The 22915-nt window shown below is 44.4% G+C and overlaps 1 protein-coding gene across 3 annotated transcripts in view; it reads left to right on the top strand.

Moving 5' to 3' along the window:
- Positions 1 to 22915, top strand: part of LOC126457701 (leucine-rich repeat-containing protein 15-like) — a 123746-nt gene that overhangs the window by 49311 nt on the left and 51520 nt on the right. For 2 of the 3 annotated variants that reach the window (XM_050094246.1, XM_050094234.1), the window contains exon 2: positions 18190 to 18264. In XM_050094246.1, coding sequence (XP_049950203.1) covers positions 18238 to 18264 — 27 coding nt within the window. In that variant the 5' untranslated portion in view covers positions 18190 to 18237. Of the gene's footprint in view, positions 1 to 17325; positions 17429 to 18189; positions 18265 to 22915 lie in introns of all 3 variants that reach the window. The other variant, XM_050094239.1, reaches the window with a different exon arrangement.

Genomic DNA, 22915 nt, shown 5'->3' with positions numbered 1-22915 from the left:
GCCACACGGCGGGCTGTTTACTGCTCCTGCTGGCTAGGGCACTTGCTATGCACCACGAAGAGCACGTTGTGTCGCAGCAGATGTATGTGGACGTGTAGTGTGATGCTGAAAATGCACATCACCTTCCTGCTGAACAAATTGCGGTAGCAGTGAAGTAACAGCCTGTGCAATGTATCAGGCACTGGATACTTTACCCTGCCCGAACACCAAACAGTAAATGAGACCGCAAGCTATAACTGATGTCCTTGCCCCTACCACCTGCTACGCACATACACGGTCCTGTGAAACCCAGCTCGCGCTATTCGTCCACGAGACTCAGAGGGCCATAGACACGGGTTCACAGGTAGATGCCGTGTTTCTTGACTTCCGCAAGGCGTTCGATACAGTTCCCCACAGTCGTTTAGTGAAAATAGTAAGAGCATATGGACTATCAGAACAATTGTGTGATTGGATTGAAGAGTTCCTAGATAACAGAACGCAGCATGTCATTCTCAATGGAGAGAAGTCTTCCGAAGTGAGAGTGATTTCGGGTGTGCCGCAGGGGAGTGTCATAGGACCGTTGCTATTCACAATATACATAAATGACCTTGTGGATGACATTGGAAGTTCACTGAGGCTTTTTGCAGATGATGCTGTGGTGTATCGAGAGGTTGTAACAATGGAAAATTATACTGAAATGCAGGAGGATCTGCAGCGAATTGACGCATGGTGCAGGGAATGGCAATTGAATCTCAATGTAGACAAGTGTAATGTGCTGCGAATACATAGAAAGATTCTTCCCTTATCATTTAGCTACAAAATAGCAGGTCAGAAACTGGAAGCAGTGAATTCCATAAATTATCTGGGAGTACGCATTTGGAGTGATTTAAAATGGAATGATGATATAAAGTTGATCGTTGGTAAAGCAGATGCCAGACAGAGATTCATTGGAAGAATCCTAAGGAAATGTAATCCGAAAACAAAGGAAGTAGGTTACAGTACGCTTGTTCGCCCACTGCTTGAATATTGATCAGCAGTGTGGGATCCATTCCACGTAGGGTTGATAGAAGAGATAGAGAAGATCCAAAGGATAGAAGCGCGCATCGTTACTGGATCATTTAGTAATCGCGAAAGCGTTACGGAGATGATAGATAAACTCCAGTGGAAGACTCTGCAGGAGAGACGCACAGTAGCTCGCTACGGGCTTTTATTAATGTTTCGAGAACATACTTCCACCAAAGAGTCAAGCAGTATATCTCGCGAAGAGACCATGAGGATAAAATCAGAGAGATTAGAGCCCACACAGAAGCATACCGACAATCCTTCTTTCCACGAAGAATACGAGACTGGAACAGAAGTGAGAACCGATAGAGGTATTCAAACTACCCTCCGCCACACACCGTCAGGTGGCTTGCGTAGTATGGATGCAGATGTAGATAGACACAAATAGAAACACACACACACACGCACACACACACACACACACACACACACTATAAAGCCTGGGATGGGGCTTGGATGTCGTGGACAAATGCACTCTGGAATAGGCAGCTCACAGGGTTTACACCATAGACGTGTGTATCCAGTCACTTACTTACAGACAAATACTCTTCAGTGAAGACAATAGGGCGTCATTCCACTCTCCAGTCAGTTCTTTCACGATACCAGACACCATGCTTGGCGACGACGTGGCCAGAGGCACAAGTGATGATCTTGACGCGTGTCTGTACTACGCGGACGTCCAGAACCTGGTTTACCTGGTGCAGGAATGTTCTACAGGCCAGTACAGAAAGCAGCGGCACATCACCGATATACTGTGCCCAACACCTGCAGCAATCCATCGATGCATCCATCTATCTTCCGGCAGGCCCAGAGTGCGATCCCCATTTAAATGGCTGTAACTGTTCAACAGGAGTACGTACTCGGGCCGGTGGCGCGTAGTAGTACCCTAGAATGAATGTTGCAAACACCGTTCCTGTCAGCACACTTAGTGCTTGCAGAGTCAAAATAGAGGGCGCACAGACGGGTAACCTGAGAGTCATCTGATCGCCGATAATCGTGACAAATTAATCACTAACACTACAACTCCTCAGTTGGCACATATTACGCCCCGATGCTTCTGAACGCAGTACTGGTGTGTTTTGGACGTTTTCCTGGCTGTGCATATTACAAATTGTGTGTGCTTGACAGCATAGGGTTAAGGGAACATTGCGTACAAGCGTGAAGTGCTACTTCACAACTACATATTCGTGACGGCCAGAATATCGGCAAAGCTGTCGAACGTACAGTTTTAATTATGGATCATATACAGGGTGTTTAACGTAAAGTGTCCCTATTCTCAAGTGGGATAAGGGTAATCAAAAGCAGAAATATACCATATATCATCACCATCATCGTCATCACCTTCCTTCCATGTATTAGGCCTCATGACTTGTTACCGTCTCATCTTTTCACTGCCATGTTTTCATTGGACCACCTAGAGATCTTACACCATATGAGTCTTGGTGTAACAAGAAGTATAGGATCCTCCTTGAGCTCATTCACTGTACATGTTTTGTTCAGTTGGTCTGGTAGTTTTAAACATGATGTATGATGAATTACTAATGTCATGAAATTTACCAACAGCCTGTAACTTAAAATGTTATTTTATTTTATTTTGAAGGCTACCAGTTTCAGCATTTCACTATGCCATCTTCAGGCCGCATATGCATCTCTCAAAATAAACGAAAATGTCATATAGAGCCATAAAAATCTGGACATCGTGAATTTAGTCGTTGTACTAGTGCTTCAATCGAAAACTTGATAGCAACTCAAGCTATCAAGTATTCAAATGAAGCGCCTGAAATCACGACATCTAGGGATTTATAGCTCTATATGACATTTTCGTTTATTTGGAGAGATGCATACTGGGCCTGAAATGGCATAGTGAAATGCTCAAACTGGTATCCCTCAAAATAAAATAAAATAACATCTTAAGTTACACGGCAGTTGGTGATTTCCATTGACACTGACAATTCCTTAACCAGTCGATGTCCACTGTCCATGATGGACCAACAAAGATTGATACATGATGGGTTCCATTCTAAGTTCCTTCGACATATCTTCATTTCTTTTGTGATTCCATTTGGTCTAGCTATCGATTCGTCTCAAGACTTTCATGTAACGGGCTGTTAGTGTTTGTCCAGGCTTGCCCAGCCTAGGTCTTACCACGATCGTACAAAAGAGTATTCCGGTGTGTTTCTGGACTAGGAAAAATTTCATTACATTAGTAATGACTCCCATTGTTTTTGTATACCTCGTTACTTTTTCAACTCGGTGCGTTTCCTACAGAAAAGACAGTTCATAGCTTAAATCTATGAATGATTTCACTCCTCCCAGAATTTCATTTTTTAGGCATATCTTACTTTGTCATTTACCTTTGAGACCGTCTTGTTACCGAGGCTCATTTGGGTTCTGGGAGTAGCCTGTGTTTTCTGAGAGTTGGTTACCAGCCATCTGCTCAACCCCTTCTAGGAGGACCAGGATTTGCTTTTAAAGAAAGAATGGAGAGTGACAGACTTCCCTTAAAGACAAGGAATTATAAGTTCCATGGGAGAAGAGACAGAGGAAGACACCGACAGAGATGGGTACCGCAACAGGCAATTTCTGCCTAATACCTGAAGAAAAGATGAAGATGATCTTACTTTGTAGTGGATATTTTCCGCAGAAGGCCATAGTTTTTGTGTTTTCAGTGCTGATATCCGGCCGGCTTGTGTGGCCGAGCGGTTCTAGGCGCTTCAGTCTGGACCCGCGTGACCGCTACGGTCACAGGTTCGAATCCTGCCTCGGGCATGGATGTGTATGATGTACTTAGGTTAGTTAGGTTTAATTAGTTGTAAGTTCTATGGGACTGATGACCTCATATGTTAAGTCCCATAGTGCTCAGAGCCATTTGAACCATTTTTTGTTGATATTCAAGACATGTTTCTCGGATACCACTTGTAAATTGTGTCCAGAATGCTCGATGTTTTCAGATGGTATAACAGCTAAATCTTCTACATAAACTAAATCATCTAGCTTTGTGTTCCTGCTCATTGGAATGATGTCGTGTGGCATTTATCTCACTCTTGGATGATTTTACTTATACGAATAATAAATAAGAGTCGGGAATGGTCAAATTCCTGTCGTACATCTGCATGTTTTCCTTCTTGGCACTGTTCAATTTTGTTGTTCAAATTTTCATTGTAATTTGTTCCTAAATTGCCACCTAAATAAGACGCTATACTTCGTTTTGCTGACATTGAAGCAGGTGATTATTCTTATGGCTTCTGAAGGAGCATACAGATCAGTTACTGGGTTTGTGGAAGAACAGATCTGGCACACAAATGATGCTCTGCTACATCCGAACGGAAATTTTTTGATTCCACTGTTTGACGTGTGTTTGACTGTTTCAGCTAAAGTTTATGCCTGAAAGTGTTTATAGCTTTTGCGACATGCAGAGACAAGAATCTTCCACGTTACAACAACCATAAGATCGGAATTGTAGCTATAATTACTGAATTTAAATTGGGAGTCGGAAGCTAAAATGTGGGCCTTAAAAATGTTTGTGTGTGTAACCCATTCACTCGAACATACCGAAAGAAATTAGCGTAAAGTGGCGCCTGTAAATTGGGACGGCTGCCCTTCAACGCCAGGTTGGAAACGTTTCAGTTTGCCTTTATTCAACGTTTCTTACACCATGTTGTTTACAAGCAGACTGTGTACTGGAGAGTTGTTACAAGCGCAGTGTTAAATTGGAAAGAGAACAAAGGAAGAAGGGCAGTGGCTTTTGTCACTTAGATCTTGGGATCTTGGACAGCGGTATGAACTAGCGGCAGTGAGATGTTATGTTGTTATATTATGTTAAGCGGGACCTAGAAATGACGGAGAGGCTCCGCCCCAGCCGCAGCCGCAGTGGTCTGCAACACCACGACGACTACCGCAGTCCACTTCACCCCTCCGCTGTCCCACACCGAACCCAGCGTTATTGTGCGGTTCGGCCCCCGGTGGACCCCCCAGGGAACGTCTCACACCAGACGAATGTAACCCCCATGCTTGGAGGTAGAGTATGGTAGTGTACACGTACGTGGAGAACTTGTTTACGCAGCAATCGCCGAAATAGTGTAGCTGAGGCGGAATTGTGGAGGACCAATTGTGTGATTGGATTGAAGAGTTCCTAAATAACAGAACGTAGCATGTCATTCTCAATGGAGAGAAGTCATCCGAAGTAAGAGTGATTTCAGGTGTGCCGCAGGGGAGTGTCATAGGACCGTTGCTATTCACAATATACATATATGACCTTGTGGATGATATCGGAAGTTCACTGAGGCCTTTTGCAGATGATGCTGTGGTGTATCGAGAGGTTGTAACAATGGAAAATTGTACTGAAATGCAGGAGGATCTGCAGCGAATTGACGCATGGTGCAGGGAATGGCAATTGAATCTCAATGTAGACAAGTGTAATGTGCTGCGAATACATAGAAAGATTGTTCCCTATCATTTAGCTACAAAATAGCAGGTCAGCAACTGGAAGCAGTTATTTCCATAAATTATCTGGGAGTACGCATTAGGAGTGATTTAAAATGGAATGATCATATAAAGTTGATCGTCGGTAAAGCAGATGCCAGACTGAGATTCATGGGAAGAATCCTAAGGAAATGTAATCCGAAAACAAAGGAAGTAGGTTACAGTACGCTTGTTCGCCCACTGCTTGAATACTGGTCAACAGTGTGGGATACGTACCACATAGGGTTGATAGAAGAGATAGAGAAGATCCAAAGGAGAGAAGCGCGCATCGTTACAGGAACATTTAGTAATCGCGAAAGCGTTACGGAGATGATAGATAAACTCCAGTGGAAGAATCTGCAGGAGAGACGCTCAGTAGCTCGCTACGGGCTTTTGTTAAAGTTTCGAGAACATACCTACACCGAAGAGTCAAGCCGTCTATTGCTCCCTCCTACGTATATCTCGCGAAGAGACCATGAGGATAAAATCAGAGAGATTAGAGCCCACACAGAAGCATACCGACAATCCGTCTTTCCACAAACAATACGAGACTGGAATAGAAGGGAGAACCGATAGAGGTACTCAGGGTACCCTCCGCCACACACCGTCAGGTGGCTTGCGGAGTATGGATGTAGATGTAGATAAGGGGAACCACCCCGTATTTGCCGAGGCAGATGGAAAACCGCCTAAAAACCATCCACAGACTGGCCGGCTCACCGGACCTCGACACAAATCCGCCAGGCGGATTCGTCCTGGGGACCGGCGCTCCTTCCCGCCCGGAAAGCCGTGCGTTGGCCGTGCGGGCAGGGCACTGAGATGAGTCACCCGCTTCGACCTTCGGACACAACGAGGCTGACAGCGGTAACCACCAGTACGTACAGCGACTTTCTGATGCGGCGGTGGCGCCTGCTCTGCTTATGGGTTTGTGCGTCATTTGTCGATATTTAATCAATTAAATACCAGGTGGTTACAATTACAGTTTACCTACTTATGAACGTCCAGTGTGGGTTGTAATTGTGTGGCAGCGAAATTTGGTAGATTTCGTTCAGATGGCTCTGAGCACTATGAGACTTAACATCTGAGGTCGTCAGTCACATAGAACTTAGAACTACTTAAACCTAACTAACCTAAGGACATCACACACATCCAGGCCCGAGGCAGGATTCGAACCTGCGACCGTAGCAGTCGCGCTGTTCCGGACTGAAGTGCCCAGAACCGTTCGGTCACCGCGGCCGGCCTGGTAGATAACCCAATGTGTTAATGCGTAACCGAATTACGCTGGATATTTTGGCCACCACGTGCAAATCTGACACCGCACAGCATGGCGACAGTGTATTTGGTGCCCATGTCGAACAAATTACGTAATAAAAAAATCGACATTATACATTTCTCGCTAATTTGACCTTTACTGCCCATATCCCGTTTCTAACCCTTTACACATGAAAACATCTCTATACGTATTTATTGCATTCATAGTTCAGATTCGCACCTGGTGGCCGAAACTGCAACTAATTTTCTGTCCATCGTAAATCGGTTCCATGTTAACGCGCTAGAACAGGCCTAGTTGCCGAGTTTCGCTGCCATGTGATAATTACAGCAGATACTGTACTTCTGTGAGTACCTGTAATTTAATTATAACCACCCGACAAGTGTGCATTTTCTACTTCTCGCGGCGTAAAGAATAATTCATTAAATTTCGGGCATGCAGCCGCGCAAATAAAATTTCCTGCACTGATATTTCGGCCACGTATTGTCCGGCCATCCTCAGAGTGAGTCACAAGTCTTGTCACTGAGGATGACCGGACGAACGCGGCCGAAATATCAGTGGAGGAAATTTTATTTGCGCGGCTGCATGCCCGAAATTTAGTGGATTATTCACCCGGCAAGTATTTATGAACTCAAACGAGAATGGGAGTCATTTTACTGGTGCACAGGCAGCAATGTCAACCATATTCGCTGACGAACTTGCGTTTCCCTCTGTGGGTACAACTCCGTTCCATGGCACTCCCAGACAGATCGCCATCCGGACCCTTCCGTGTTCCATGACTCATACGTGTGCCTTGTTCAGATGAAATAAGAGGCGAGCCAGAGTGTAGGACGGAGTATACGAATCTCACATGATTGATACTCGCAGTGAAATTTTCGCGAAGTTTTTATGCCTAACTATTAGCTTTGTGTCGAAGAATGAAGAAAAAACTTGTCTCAGCCGACGTTGTACACGTTCCTTACTCTCTTGGTACATACGCTCAGAAGAAATTAGACAAAATACGTTTCTCATTTACCCGTAATTCTTTTATCGATTCTAAATGAAATAAGCACTGTTCCGAAATCTAAATTTTCAGTAGGTTTATTGCACGAACGGAAGCTTTGTGTACGAAACTTAAGAATTTGGCGGTGGAAGATTTTACTACACAACACTCGTTTCACTGTACACAGGAAGACATTGTAGTAATTTAGTGCCTTCTGCTGTCATGGAGCACTTATCGAACGCAGTGACTCAAGTCATAGCTACGTATTCTTCATTCTGAATCTGCGGAATTATAGCCTCGCTAAATCACTCTCTCTGTCCACCCGCGTAGCTGAGTAGTCATCGAGGTTGACCACGTTTCGGGAAATACAGGTTCGAAAGACGATACTGCCAGATAATTTTCTTTCGTGGAAGGAGTAGAAAAGAGTGCACGTACGCCTCGTGGTGCTGACTGAGGAGCTACTCGAGCGATTAGTAGCGGCTCCAAGTCACGAAAATCGGATATGGCCGGGAGAGCGGTGTGCTGCATCCAAAGACACCATTGGCGGGTGATGACACGGCGGTCGGTCTAAACCGACGAGCTTGCCAGAGCGTGTGAGCGAAGTTTACGTTTCTGCTTCAGCCTCTTACCGGCGGCGTTTCGAAATCTTGTCGTGAACGTCACGTTATCATTGGATCTTGCCTATGGACACAGGATGTGTCGAGCCTGTTTGTCTCTTAGATAGAAGCCCACACAAATAAACCTGAACAGCTGGTGACAGTAGATTTCCAAACTACGGACCGTTAGTCGCCAAATCAGCATAGCTTCTGCGGTACGTCATCTAAAAACGTACTAGTCTCTTTAAAACAAGGTGCTATTTTCGAAGAAATACTTTTGATTGCACTAAAAGTTCATACTTGCGGTATATAGCGATTTGGAGTAAATTTTCTTTGTTGTTCGCGCGACGACGAGTGGGAACCGAAACTTCGCTTTCACCTTCCAGCCTGAAGGCCATCATGACAGCAGTATGTTTACTTTTTTTTATTTTTACTTAGCCACTATACTTCGTGCTTCATATCCCGAAATATATAAACTGTAACGCAGAACCAATCGCTTATTAAGTATAGACAAAGTCGTACGGCATGAACGGTTGGGAGAAGCCAGAGTACAGGCGCAGGGTTTCCTATCCTTCGCGCCCGGAGGCACCTTTTCTTCTCGAAGTATGAGCTTTGTATGGAACTGTAGCTATTAACTGCAGGAGACTATAATAATTATATATATATATATATATATATATATATATATATATATATATATATATGTGTGTGTGTGTGTGTGTGTGTGTGTGTGTGTGTGTCTGTGGTTAGTGCAGCGTTGTCTTCGTGTTGGAGTTGATGAGAGAACGGAGAGTGTGAAATTCGGTGCCGACACACAACCTACTCCTCTCGAAGAGCACCAAATGGGTCTCCGAGCTTCTTAACATTCCCACCGGACGGAGGAATCACCTTCAACAGCGTCGCTTGCCTTCGCTTCGCGAGACACTGCGCAGAGGTTTAAATGTTTGAAACAGAGGCTAGGACATCTGCGCCGGCCGGGGTGGCCGAGCGATTCTAGGCGCTACAGTCTGGAACCACGCGACCGCTACGGTCGCAGGTTAGAATCATGCCTCGGGTATGGATGTGAGTGATGTCCTTAGGTTAGTTAGGTTTAAGTAGTTCTAAGTTCTAGGGGACTGATGACCTCAGAAGTTAAGTCCCATAGTGCTCAGAGTCATTTGAACCATTTAAGATATCTGTTCTAAGATTGGTGTGTGGGACTCAACGCCACCGTCCTCTCGCCTCTGTCGTAAAGGCAAAGGTAAAATTGTCAACAGCAAGCAGCGTACCAGAGCGCTCTGCATCCAAACACTGGCCGCACCCGATGGTCCTTCACTTGATGTTCTGACGGGAAATCGCTTAGTCTTTGACGGAGTTAGTTAATATTAATGTTGCACAAAATAAGTTACATTATAATCGTAACAGGAAATGCGTCAAATCTTGATATACACTCCTGGAAATGGAAAAAAGAACACATTGACACCGGTGTGTCAGACCCACCATACTTGCTCCGGACACTACGAGAGGGCTGTACAAGCAATGATCACACGCACGGCACAGCGGACACACCAGGAACCGCGGTGTTGGCCGTCGAATGGCGCTAGCTGCGCAGCATTTGTGCACTGCCGCCGCCAGTGTCAGCCAGTTTGCCGTGGCATACGGAGCTCCATCGCAGTCTTTAACACTGGTAGCATGCCGCGACAGCATGGACGTGAACCGTATGTGCAGTTGACGGACTTTGAGCGAGGGCGTATAGTGGGCATGTGGGAGGCCGGGTGGACGTACCGCCGAATTGCTCAACACGTGGGGCGTGAGGTCTCCACAGTACATCGATGTTGTCGCCAGTGGTCGGCGGAAGGTGCACGTGCCCGTCGACCTTGGACCGGACCACAGCGACGCACGGATGCACGCCAAGACCGTAGGATCCTACGCAGTGCCGTAGGGGACCGCACCGCCACTTCCCAGCAAATTAGGGACACTGTTGCTCCTGGGGTATCGGCGAGGACCATTCGCAACCGTCTCCATGAAGCTAGGCTACGGTCCCGCACACCGTTAGGCCGTCTTCAACTGACGCCCCAACATCGTGCAGCCCGCCTCCAGTGGTGTCGCGACAGGCGTGAATGGAGGGACGAATGGAGACGTGTCGTCTTCAGCGATGAGAGTCGCTTCTGCCTTGGTGCCAATGATGGTCGTATGCGTGTTTGGCGCCGTGCAGGTGAGCGCCACAATCAGGACTGCATACGACCGAGGCACACAGGGCCAACACCCGGCATCATGGTGTGGGGAGCGATCTCCTACACTGGCCGTACACCACTGGTGATCGTCGAGGGGACACTGAATAGTGCACGGTACATCCAAACCGTCATCGAACCCATCGTTCTACCATTCCTAGACCGGCAAGGGAACTTGCTGTTCCAACAGGACAATGCACGTCCGCATGTATCCCGTGCCACCCAACGTGCTCTAGAAGGTGTAAGTCAACTACCCTGGCCAGCAAGATCTCCGGATCTGTCCCCCATTGAGCATGTTTGGGACTGGATGAAGCGTCGTCTCACGCGGTCTGCACGTCCAGCACGAACGCTGGTCCAACTGAGGCGCCAGGTGGAAATGGAATGGCAAGCCGTTCCACAGGACTACATCCAGCATCTCTACGATCGTCTCCATGGGAGAATAGCAGCCTGCATTGCTACGAAAGGTGGATATACACTGTACTAGTGCCGACATTGTGCATGCTCTGTTGCCTGTGTCTATGTGCCTGTGGTTCTGTCAGTGTGATCATGTGATGTATCTGACCCCAGGAATGTGTCAATAAAGTTTCCCCTTCCTGGGACAATGAATTCACGGTGTTCTTATTTCAATTTCCAGGAGTGTAGTTCTTGTATTTTCAGTAATATACAATTAAATCAAAATCTGTGACCTACATAGGTCTGGTATAGTAACCTTCTAATACATTATTGCGCACAGTGAATATCATCAACTTTCTTTACATTTAACAGCTCACTTTCGTCTTAACTCCGGTTTCCACTGTACAATCTGTATGTTGGTGTCTACGGGCCAGAGTGCGTAAAATGACAGCCTTTAACGAAGTAAACCTTTTCTTGAAAAAAAGAAAATCGAGTTTTCTCCTAAGCACAACGAGGAACAAGTTTTGTGTCCATTCACCGGAATTCAAAAGAGGGGGGGGGGGGGGGGGGAGGCTCTAAGCACTATGGGACTTAACATCTGAGGTAATCAGTCCCCTCGACTTAGAACCACTTAACCTAACTAAGCTAAGGACATCACAAACATCCATGCCCAAGGCAGGATTCGAACCGGCGACCGTAGCAGCAGCGCGTTTCCGGACTGAAGCGCCTATAACCGCTTGGCCACCGCGGCCGGCTCACCGCAATTATTATAGTATTTTACGCCATTCTTATTTATATGAAAGAGAAAGAGAGGTCGTCTTGTGTCAATAAGTTTGATTAGGGCAAATATGTCGACGATTGCAGCCGTTCTCGTAGCTGCATGTGCCAGGGAAAAATCAGTTTTCTGGAGAGTCAACGTTACGAAACTGGGTTAAGTTTCATTCTTTGCCCCGCAGTGTTAATCGTATGCATACGGAAACTCACGCACGCACATGCACGCGCACACTTACACACACACATACACACAGACACACACACACGCTAGCTAATATCTTGTATGACACTATGGCGCGCTGCACGGGTGTGGTTCCCTCAATGAAACTGAGAGGAAGAAGGTGCTAGAGCCGACCGGAACATCGCGTACTCCGAGGTTGCGACGACATGGTCGACCACATCCTTATTCGTTATCCTTCCGTTATTCCCCGAGGATGTGCAACAACGCGTAGCATTATGCAATATCCTATCAGTTTAGTACATTTCGCCACAAGGACAACGTGCTTAGTATGTTTTCTGGTGCTCCAGGAGTATCTTACTTCCTGCTGAAGTGAATAGCGACACTATCCACATTATAACCTACACTTTTCCTCCCAAGTAGGTCCAAGGAAATACAAAAAGGTTTTTAAATCTTTGCAAGACGCACCAGTTTTTACATCTGTAATTAACTATCAGATTGCCTATCGTGGAGGGTGCGTGATGTGGAAGGGGGACGGTGGAACGGAGTAAACGCTTAAAACGAGGTACGACGTGACCCTGACAAACTGAAAGCGAACAGTCTATGGAGAAGACAAAGTTTTTCTGCAAAACGATGGATTTCGTTTATTACTACAATGGCATACTGCGTGAACAAGAGAGTACGCTATTACTAAAAGGAGAAGAAATGCAATACAAGTGACACGATTGCGTAATCGTGACAAAAACAGTTCTGGATTTCCTAGTGGAAGTCAACTGGTGGAAAAACGTTTTATATTAGTGGAGAAACTGAGAGACACCTTTATCTAGATAGGAAGATGACCCTAAGATATTGCTGAAAATAACAGACGACCACTTCTGTTGCGGACTTCAACATTTTGGAAATCTTACTTGACGATATCTTCAAAGATTTCTGCAATAGAAACAGTTGTTGTTGTGGTGTTCAGACCGTAGACTGGTGTGGTGCTGTTCTCCGTGATATCCTATCCTGTGCAAGCCTCTTTATCTCCGAATAAGAACTGCAACTTATATCCTTCTGAGCTGCAAGCCTTCCGGAAAAATTACGGCTCTAGTTTCCCTTTGCTTTCAGCTGTTCGCTGTAGCACCACAGCAAGGTCGTTTTGGTTGATGTTACAACATCAAATCAATCATCCAGACTGTTGCCCCTGCAGGTATTGAAAAGGCTGCTGCCTATCCTCAGGAACCACACGTTTGTCTATTGAGGGGCCAGACAAACGTGTTGTGTTGTCATACACTCGCCGTACTAAAATAACGTGAAATATGTCTGCTATATACTGAAAGTCTGTCTTAAAGCCAGACGGAATATATGTAGACCTTAGAAGGTTCCAGTAACATAAATCTCAATCATCGTTACTTCATTTAATTTATTTCGTTTTTCTTGGGATATTTGTACATAATAGATACCTGTAATTGTGTATTCGCAAAAGCAGTAATTGTAGTGAGGATATGTACGTTTATCATTTCGCAACACCAAATAGCCTGCTACTTTATCCAATCTTCTCCTACTTAATTTATTGCTATGAGCTTCATGCTAAAAACCGATAACACGTTTTGGCCACCTATTATCCAATTATATACAATGTTCTCTCGAGAGACCACATATCGTCGATGTCGCAGGTAATTCAACACAATGCTCTGAATTTTTTCTCCGCGCATTCTGCAATTTAAAGGGAAGGTCAGGAATTTAACGTCCCTCCGTCGATAAGGCCGCTGGAGACGGAGCACAACCCGTTTGGTGGACGGATACGGAAGGGAATAAGGTGTTTCATTTTAAAACAACCGTCCCGGCATTTAACTTGAGCGATTTAGGGAATCAAAGGGAAATCTAAATAATGGACCGGAACCGCTACCGTATCCGAAGCGAGTCCGATGTCCGGTTCTGTAAATTCTGTGTTTTCTCTATGAACGACATCTGTGGCTTTTCGCACCACACTGTCGGTGTTGATCCTGGATGTCTCTGAGCTACATTCCACAAGTAACCACTCTTCAAATCGACACCACACTGGCAAACGGAATCTCTGACCTGCACTAAACGCGACTTACTGCAAATTATCTCTCCATTTCGACTATAAACCCTGGCAAGCGACACGATGATGAAATGTTCAGTATCTGCATGTACGCTCTTCAAGCCACTTTACGGCTTGTGGCAGTGTGCTTCGTGCCCACTCGTAATTTACACTAAGCGGATGGCGCGTGGGAAGAACGACTGTTTGTAAAGCTCTGTACGACCTCTAATCTCTAAAATTTTACCTCTATGGTCTTCTGGCCTAACGTAAGTTAGAGGAAATAATATACAGGCTAGTCAGAAACAGCACGAGAAGGCTGTAAAGGTGTTTCAGGGAAGGTTGTGCTGAGAAATAATTTTTAAGAAAAAAAATTGATCTGATGTGCCTTTTCCGAGATATTTAGCATTGAAGTTGCCGCTCAGGTCGTCGGGCACGGAGATAAAAGCAGCTACCAGAGACAGTGTCACAAGAAGTGAAAACCGAACAAGTGTAGTTTTGGTTCACCTACCTTAAATGCATTACTTCCGAAAAAAACTTTTTTAACTGGTAATGAGCATTTGAACATGTGGTAGCTCACGGAGCACAGATGTCTCTGCGTTACCGCATTTTAGCGCGAGCAAATGCTTGAATTTGTGTACGAAACGACGTGATTGACTAACATCAGTGCTTAACAGGTCGTCAACGGTGCAATGTATCTACACAGAGGAGCCATAGGAACTAGTATAGCTGCCAAATATCATGTAGGGCCCCCGCGAGCACGCAGAAGTGCCGCAACACGAAGTGAAATGGACTCGACTAACGTCTGAAATAGTACTGGAAGGAAATGGCACCATGAATCCTGCAGGGCTGTCCGTAAGTCCGTGCGAGGGGGTGGAGATCCCTCCTGAACAGCACGTTGCAAGGCATCTCAGATACGTTCAATAATGTTCATATCTGGGGTGTTTGGTGGTCAGCAGAAGCGTTTAAACTCAGAAGAGTCTCTCTGTAGTAATTTGGACGTGTGGTGTGTCGCATTGTCCTGCTGTAATTGCCCAAGTCCGTTGGAATGCACAATGGACAGGATGCTGACGTATGTGTGACCTATCAGAGTCGTATCTAGAAGTATCAGCGTTCTTATATCACTCCAACTGCACACGCCCTACTCCATTACAGAGCCTCTGCCAGATTGAACATTCGGCTACTGACATCCAGGGTCCATGGATTCGTAAGATTGTATCCATACCCGTACACGTTCATACGCTCGATACAATTTGAAACGAGAATCGTCCGCCCGGCAATAGTGCAATGTCATTGTTGACGGGCTCAGGCGAGGTGTAAAACATCAACGATACAAGAGTCATCAAGGATACACGAGTGGACTTTCGGCTACGAAAGCCCATATCGATGATGTCTCATTGAATGGTTCGCACGCTGACACTTGTTGATGGCCCAGCACTGAAATCTGCAGCAGTTTGTGGAATGGTTACATTCTGTCATGTTGACCGATTGTCTTCAGTCCTCGTTGGCCCGTTCTTTCAGGACCTTTCTCCGGCCGCAGTGATATCGGAGATTTGATTTTTTACCGTATTCCGGATATTCACGGTGCAATCCTGAAATGGTCGCACGGGAAAATCTTTACTTCATCGCAACCTCGGAGATGCTGGGTCCCATCGCTCGTGCGCCCGTCTATACAGCACGTTCGAACTCACTCCTAATAACATGCCATTGCAGCAGTAGTAACCGACTTAACAACTGCGTCAGTCACTTATCTTATACAGCCGTATTCTACCTGTTTTCACAACTGTGTGTTGAATACGCATACCTATACCAGTTTGGCTCAAATGGCTCTGAGCACTATGGGACTCAACTGCTGAGGTCATTAGTCCCCTAGAACTTAGAACTAGTTAAACCTAACTAACCTAAGGACATCACAACATCCATGCCCGAGGCAGGATTCGAACCTGCGACCGTAGCGGTCTTGCGGTTCCAGACTGCAGCGCCTTTAACCGCACGGCCACTTCGGCCGGCTATACCAGTTTCTTTGACGCTTCAGAGTAATATTCTTCTTAAGATTTATTTCTCAGCATTACCTCCCCTGAAACACCCTCACAAGGTTCTCAGACTGTTTCTGACCATCCTACATTAGTTGAGTTTCTAGTAAGTATGCTTTCCAAACTTTCCAGTAGTAAACCACACCGTGATGCACAATGCCGGTCTTGTAGCGTTTGCCATTGTAGCTGAATGACTTTCCCCATGACACTTTCGCCGTTTCTAAACGAACTCTTGACTAAAACAACTTCCGTTATTTCAGTTACGTTATTTCGTCTGTCAGTCGTACGTGATAAAAGGAAGCTCGCGAGCTGCGTGTTTTTATCGTAGCTTACACTTCAGCTAACTCCATACTACTCAAAATCTTCAACTGAAGACGGAGGACTATGTGAGCAGTATATCTTCCAGTATGTTTTCCTTGTGTTTCCTTTTGTTCTTTGACATATCGAGTATATGAAAGGATACCTACACTGTGTGCTGGTGCAGGAGAGCCCAACTCAGTTTTGTGTTAGGGTTTTTAATAGTCATGTTTAAGTGAATGGTACACTGCGGCACGTTTTTGAACTTTTTCGAGGAGAGAAAGTAGATTACCCTATATTACGTATAGGATGCTGTTTGGAAAAAGACATACTACTGTAAGCTCGTAATGAACAAAGTTACAAGAAATGTTAAAATCATGTAGGTTAATATTCCCCTGGAAGGTGAACGTCTATTCCTTCATGTATTATTTTATTTTCCTTCTGGACAAAAAGCTATTCTAGGTGGTAACGATGAAGGGGGCGCACTGTACGTATATTTGCCGTCGACTTGTGTAGTCCTTGTTCTTCTTCCGTATGAGTTTCTCCGTAGTATAATTGAAACGGAACATTGCCCTTTCCTTCTGTCACTAGAAGGACTGAGGGCCGATAGAACATGACCAGTCTGTGTGCTTCAGACAGAATCACTCCCCTTATCTCTTAATTCTTCTAAACATCCATATCTTTAGGAGTACCACAGGGTTCACCACAGAGATCGATCCTTTTGATGCCTCAGGGATAGCTGCATTCACAAACAGTGGCTTGGTCAGTTGGGACCAATTTCAATGTGCAACGAGAAATAAATGTGTGTATATCTTTATAACTCAGCTTCACAAATTAACGTCGTTCGCTGAGTATTTAACTACCCAACACCACTGCATTCAGTTATTCCAGAAGTGCTTCGTACATTGCTTGTGCCTCTCACGTTCGATTTCTTGTCATGTGCTTTTCATAATTCATTTCTTAAACGGTTTCCTATTAATAAAAGTCCCCTTAATTTTACCACAGTAAAAGATAATTTTATTTTCAATATCTTCGCTTGTGTTTCGTTTCAGTCGCCGCCGTGGCATTTTAAAGATTCCGCGAAGCGCTTTTCTAGACAGGCAGCATCTTCCATCCCTTTTGGAGAGAGACGTTCGGCTGTTTACGTAGCCGCAGGTAAGAGCAATAGACCGGGCCTCGTCTTCGATTTCCGAAGACACGGCTCGGTAAGAAGGGGCTTTTGCTATTGGCGCCAAACAGAGGAGTCCCGGCTTGTCAAACAGGGCGTTTCAGTTTCTCGGAGAAGCAACTCTCTTCAGCTGTTTCACCTATATAGTCACTATCCATTGTTTTCCATGTGCTCTAGCAGAACTCTGTGCAAATCCTGCATCAACAAGTCACATACTTCGATGTATCGACGGTTCCTTCAGCGTTAGCGTACGTCATTAATACCTGAAACATTTGCCGTTGAAATGTATTAATCGTTTCTCACTTCAATAGATGATGTGTACGTCATAGCGGGACTCAAAAGCGAAAATTTAGTTCTACTAATGTTATACACACAGCAATGAAATGGATAATGATATTATAAGGAGAACTTCGTACCATACTACACAATGCCAAATGTGACACTAATGTGAGAACACTGAACGATCAAATCAAGAATTGTTACAGTAAAGTATATTGTCATTATCAACCGCAAAAAGTAAACAGTTACAGTAAAAACGTTAGTGCCCAAGGGGAAATGTAATAAATAAAAGTTACTTAAATTACTTACACCAAGCACTCATGGCCGCTACAGAAAACTCATTACGATGTTTTCAATGAAGTTACAGGGTCTCATTTCCTGTTTCTGTCTTTTTCTGTGTATAATTTTTCCTTTTTACAGGACTCGTGAATAAGCGACAAGAATGACAACACGTGTTTCTGTTTTACAGGGAACACGTTAGTGAGCTGCATCTGATTGTCTGGCCTTAGTATACATCATGCTGATGCTCGACATGTCTTTCAAGGTGAGTTATAAAATCTGTTTCTTTTTTCCTTGAATTTATGGGATCTGACGCGAAGAAGAAACTGATGTTTCCCTATCACCACACATCTTTTAAAACGATGTTATCAGTGTCTTTTTCATGAAACCAGATGAAAAATGCTCAGCGATTTTCAAAAACTAGAGCAACACTGACGGAAGAAGGAGTTGTGCAACATAAACGGAAGTTGGTAGACATGTTTCTACGTCTGAAAGATGATGTCCATTGAAGCATCGCGCCAGTCTAGTTAGAGTGGCGCTGGTAACGCCCAAAAGAGAACGACAAACCAGTTTTAATAATTTTTCTTGTGTCTTGACCACACATTTGCTTTCCCAACAACCTTATGCGTTTCGACTTTCCGTCATTTTTAAAGGCTACAAAATACAACGGAAAACCTGCTATCAGAAGGTATGAAAATATGATACATTTCACCCTTGATACGAGATATATCATAACGACTAGAATATGGCTTCCTAGCTTATCAGTGTTATGTCAGTCATATAAAATTGGGCGTTAGGTACATTATATCACGTCAAGATTCCCGATCACGAGACAAATGCAAACTGCTACCAAGGGAAAAGTTTATAAATCAAGATTTCTAAACCGCTAGGCGGCGCTAGGCACGTGGTACACGCTGCAATTTGTTTCTGGGTAAGTGGTACACGCTGCAGTTTGTTTCTGGTTACAGCCACAATTTTCATCGTGTAAAACAGTTTCATCTACATCTAGATGGATACTCTGCAAATCACGCATAAGTGTTCGGCAGAGGGTTCATCGAACCACCTTTACAGTTCTCTATTATTCCAATCTCGTATAGCGCTCGGAAAAACTGAGCACGTATATCTTTCCGTAAGGCCTCTGAGTTTCCTTATTTTATCATGGTGATCGTTGGTCCCTATGCAGGTCGGCGTCAACAAAATATTTTCGCATACGCAGGAGAAAGTAGGTGATTGGAATTTCGTGAGAAGATTCCGTCCCAACGAAAAACGCCTTTGTATTAATGATGTCCACCCCAAACCTTGTATCATTTCGGTGACACTCTGTCCCCTATTTCGCGACAATATTAAACGTGCTGCCCTTCATAAAGTTTTTCGATGTACTCCGTCAGTCCTACCTGGGAAGCATACCACACGGCGCAGCAGTATTCTAAAACAGGAGGGACAAGCGTTGTGTAGGCAGTCTCCTTGGTCGATCTGTTACATTTTCTAAGTGTCCTGCCAATAAAACGCAGTCTTTGGTTAGCCTTCCCCACAACATTTTCTATATGTTCCTTCCAAATTAAATTGTTCGTAATTGTAATTCATAGGTATTTGGTTGAATTTACGGCCTTTAGATTCGACTGATTTATCGTGTAACCAAAGTTCAACGGATTCCTTTGAGCACTCATGTGAATGAGCTCACTTTTCGTTATTTAGGGTCAATTTCCAATATTCGCACCATACAGAAATCTTTTCTAAATCGTTTTGCAATTTGTTTTGATCTTCGGATGACTTTACTACACGATAAACGATAGTGTCATCTGCATAAAACCTAAGACGGCCACTCAGATTGTTTCAGAAATCGTTTTTATAGATAAGCAACAGCAAAGGGCCCATGACACTACCTTGGGGAAGGGCAGAAGTCACTTCTGTTTTCTCGCTGCTTTCAGCGAATTACTACGAACTGTGGCCTCTCTGACAGGAAATCACAAAGCGAGTCACATAACTGAGAAGATATTCCACAAGCAAGCAGTTTGTGTGGTAAAGTGGCGAAAGTTTTCCGGAAATCCGGAAATACCAAATCGTCGGTAAATATGTAAATCCCTTAGAATGTTTTACAAGAAGGTATAACACTACAAAACAATATACAATAGATTTTTTAAATCAATGCCATGGAAGAACGCGCTGATTGGCGTTGAGGCCAACTGTCTGTTAACTAACAAATGTTTTTTTTTTTTTTTTTTTACAGCTCACAGCACACAAAATACTATCATCAGTGAAAGTACGCAAATAAAACTTAAAATCATGGAGATAAGTAGAGGATTATAAGGGAACTGGTTAAAGCTGGCGAATGTAAAGTAACGCGCCTAAGATCTTTTGTGGTTGTATAACCATAAGACTGTTTTCTATGAACAGAAACATTGCAAATGACCACGACGCAATTAAAGAAGGGGGCGAGGGGTACTGTGGTACACTACATTAATCTTGACATATTGACAATTACTTTAGAGCTATATACAATACTGAAGCTACAAATGTGTATAAAGTGACAACTTGAATGAAATAACGCGAAACCTTTATGAAACAGCTATACAAGCGCTGTTGTCAACAGTTTTTAACTCGTGTCATACAGCATAAAGCCCTGAAAATCTGCTTATGAATACTCTATCGGCCTTTGACCAATCATCGCGTATGACACTAAATATGTAGTAAATATTTAAACTTTCATCATCTTGTGCACAACACGGGACGCAGGAGAAAGCCACACGAAATTGTACAGACTTGGGGGTAAAATGCAGAACAGCAAGCCACTAATCACAAAAAGAATACTGTCTAGTGACCAGCCGTAGTGCGTCGCCCTCTCCTGAGGCCCCGGATAACTGCAGAACTATAAGTGTTCCGTAAATAGACTGAAAAATCAATTCTTGGTGAAATTTATTTGCTCGTCAACTATTTCTACGAAAACTTTGTTTTACTCTGAGAAACCTCCAATTCCTCAAGCGCATTTAATAGCGGCAATATCGGGGCGTTGTGCAGAGATTTAAACAGTTTCACAGGATTTTTGATATGTCAAGATTAATACCAAGTATCCGATCACCCCTTCTCCGCTCTTCTTTAATTTGCGTCACGGTGTTCTCCAATGCTTGTTACTCACAGAAAACAGTTTTATGGTAATACAACCACATAAGATCTTAAGTAAGTTATCTACAGTGTTCCAACTTTAACCAATTCCCTTGAAATGGTTCAAATGGTTCTGAGCACTAGGGGACTTAAGATCTGAGGTCATCAGTCCCCTAGAACTTAGAACTACTTAAACCTAACTAACCTAAGGACATCACACACATCCATGCCCGAGGCAGGATGCGAACCTGCGACCGTAACGGTCGCGCGTTTCCAGACTGTAGCGCCTAGAACCGCTCGGCCACTCCGGCCGGCCAATTCCCTTCCAACCCTCTAGTGATGTCTATAATTTTAACCTTTATCAGTGTACTTTCACTCATGATAGTAAATTATGTGCTGTAACTTGTGGAAAAGGGGAAGATTTGTTAGTTAATAGACTGTTGGCCCAAAGGCCAATCAACCCTTTCTTCCAGTGTACTATTTTTGTAGAGTAATATCTTTTGCAAAACACTGTAAAGTGATTTCCATGTTTACTGATGAAATTGGTTTACGCAATGAAAATTGTGGTTGTAAAGAGAAACAAATTGCAGCGTGTACCTCGTACGCAGTGCCGCTAAGCGATTTAGTCCACCTGGCTTCCAAAATTTTCCCTTGGTGGCAGTTGCACTTGTCTCGTGTTTGGAAATGTTGGCGTGACACAATGTATCTAAAGACCATGACAGACATAACACTAGTAAACTAGGAATCCACGTTTTAGTCGTTATAATATGTCTCTTATCAGTGGTTAAATGTATCATATTTTCATACCTTATGATACCAGTTTTGTGTTGTATTTTGTACCGTTTGAAAATGACGGAAAGTTGAAACGCGGTCCGCCCCCGGTAGCTGAGTGGTCAGCGCGACAGACGGTCAATCCTAAGGGCCCGGGTTCGAATCCCGGTTGGGTCGGAGATTTTCTCCGCTCAGGGACTGGGTGCTGTGTTGTCCTAATCATTATCATTTCATCCCCATCGACGCTCAAGTCGCCGAAGTGGCGTCAAATCGAAAGACTTGCACTAGGCGAACGATGTACCCAGCGGGAGGCCCTAGTCACACGCCATTATTATTATTATTATTATTATTATTATTAGTTGAAATGCGTAAGATTACTGGAAAAATAAAAGTGTGGTCAAGTGATAAGAAAGGTTGTTAAAAGAGCATCCAAATGGCAGTGTCGTCTGACAGCATTTGAAAGCTAGCTGCAGCAAATCAGTTTTGTTTTAAATACACCCTGTAAAGGTCGTGACTATTAGTTACTTTTGAGATCGGACGTGGTGAGTTGCTGTTAGGCAAGAATGCCTTTAAGGCGACAAAGACGACATTATCGACATTTCACTGAGTTTGAACGAGATCGTTAAAACAGCTACGAGAAATTAGAGAAAGACTTAGCAGGAATGTAGCTACTGTACGTTATTCCTGGTAGTGGTGGTCACGTGAATGTACGGTCTCAAGAAGTTGAAAGAAGAGAGGGATTCGTACGGCCACGTGACACTACCGAGGGGGAAGGCCACCGTGTACGGCGCATGGTTCTGACGCATCGCACTGCATCTGCAGCAATAATTTGAGCAATAGCTGGCACCAAAGAGACACGACGAACTGTTATAAGTCGCTTTCTTCAAGGACAGCTCCGTGCCAGACGAACTGTAGTGTACATTATACTGACTCCAGGCCACTGCTGGTTGCTACTTCAATGGTGTCAAGCGGGAGCTCATCGGAGGGCAGGCTAGAGGTCTGTTGTATTTTCTGATGAAAGCTGGTTCTGCTCCGGTGTCAGTGAT

Source organism: Schistocerca serialis, chromosome 1 (genome assembly GCF_023864345.2).
Source record: "Schistocerca serialis cubense isolate TAMUIC-IGC-003099 chromosome 1, iqSchSeri2.2, whole genome shotgun sequence".
Classification (NCBI taxonomy): domain Eukaryota; kingdom Metazoa; phylum Arthropoda; class Insecta; order Orthoptera; family Acrididae; genus Schistocerca; species Schistocerca serialis.
Note: the sequence above shows the minus strand (reverse complement) of the source record. Positions and strands in the feature narration are given on the sequence as shown.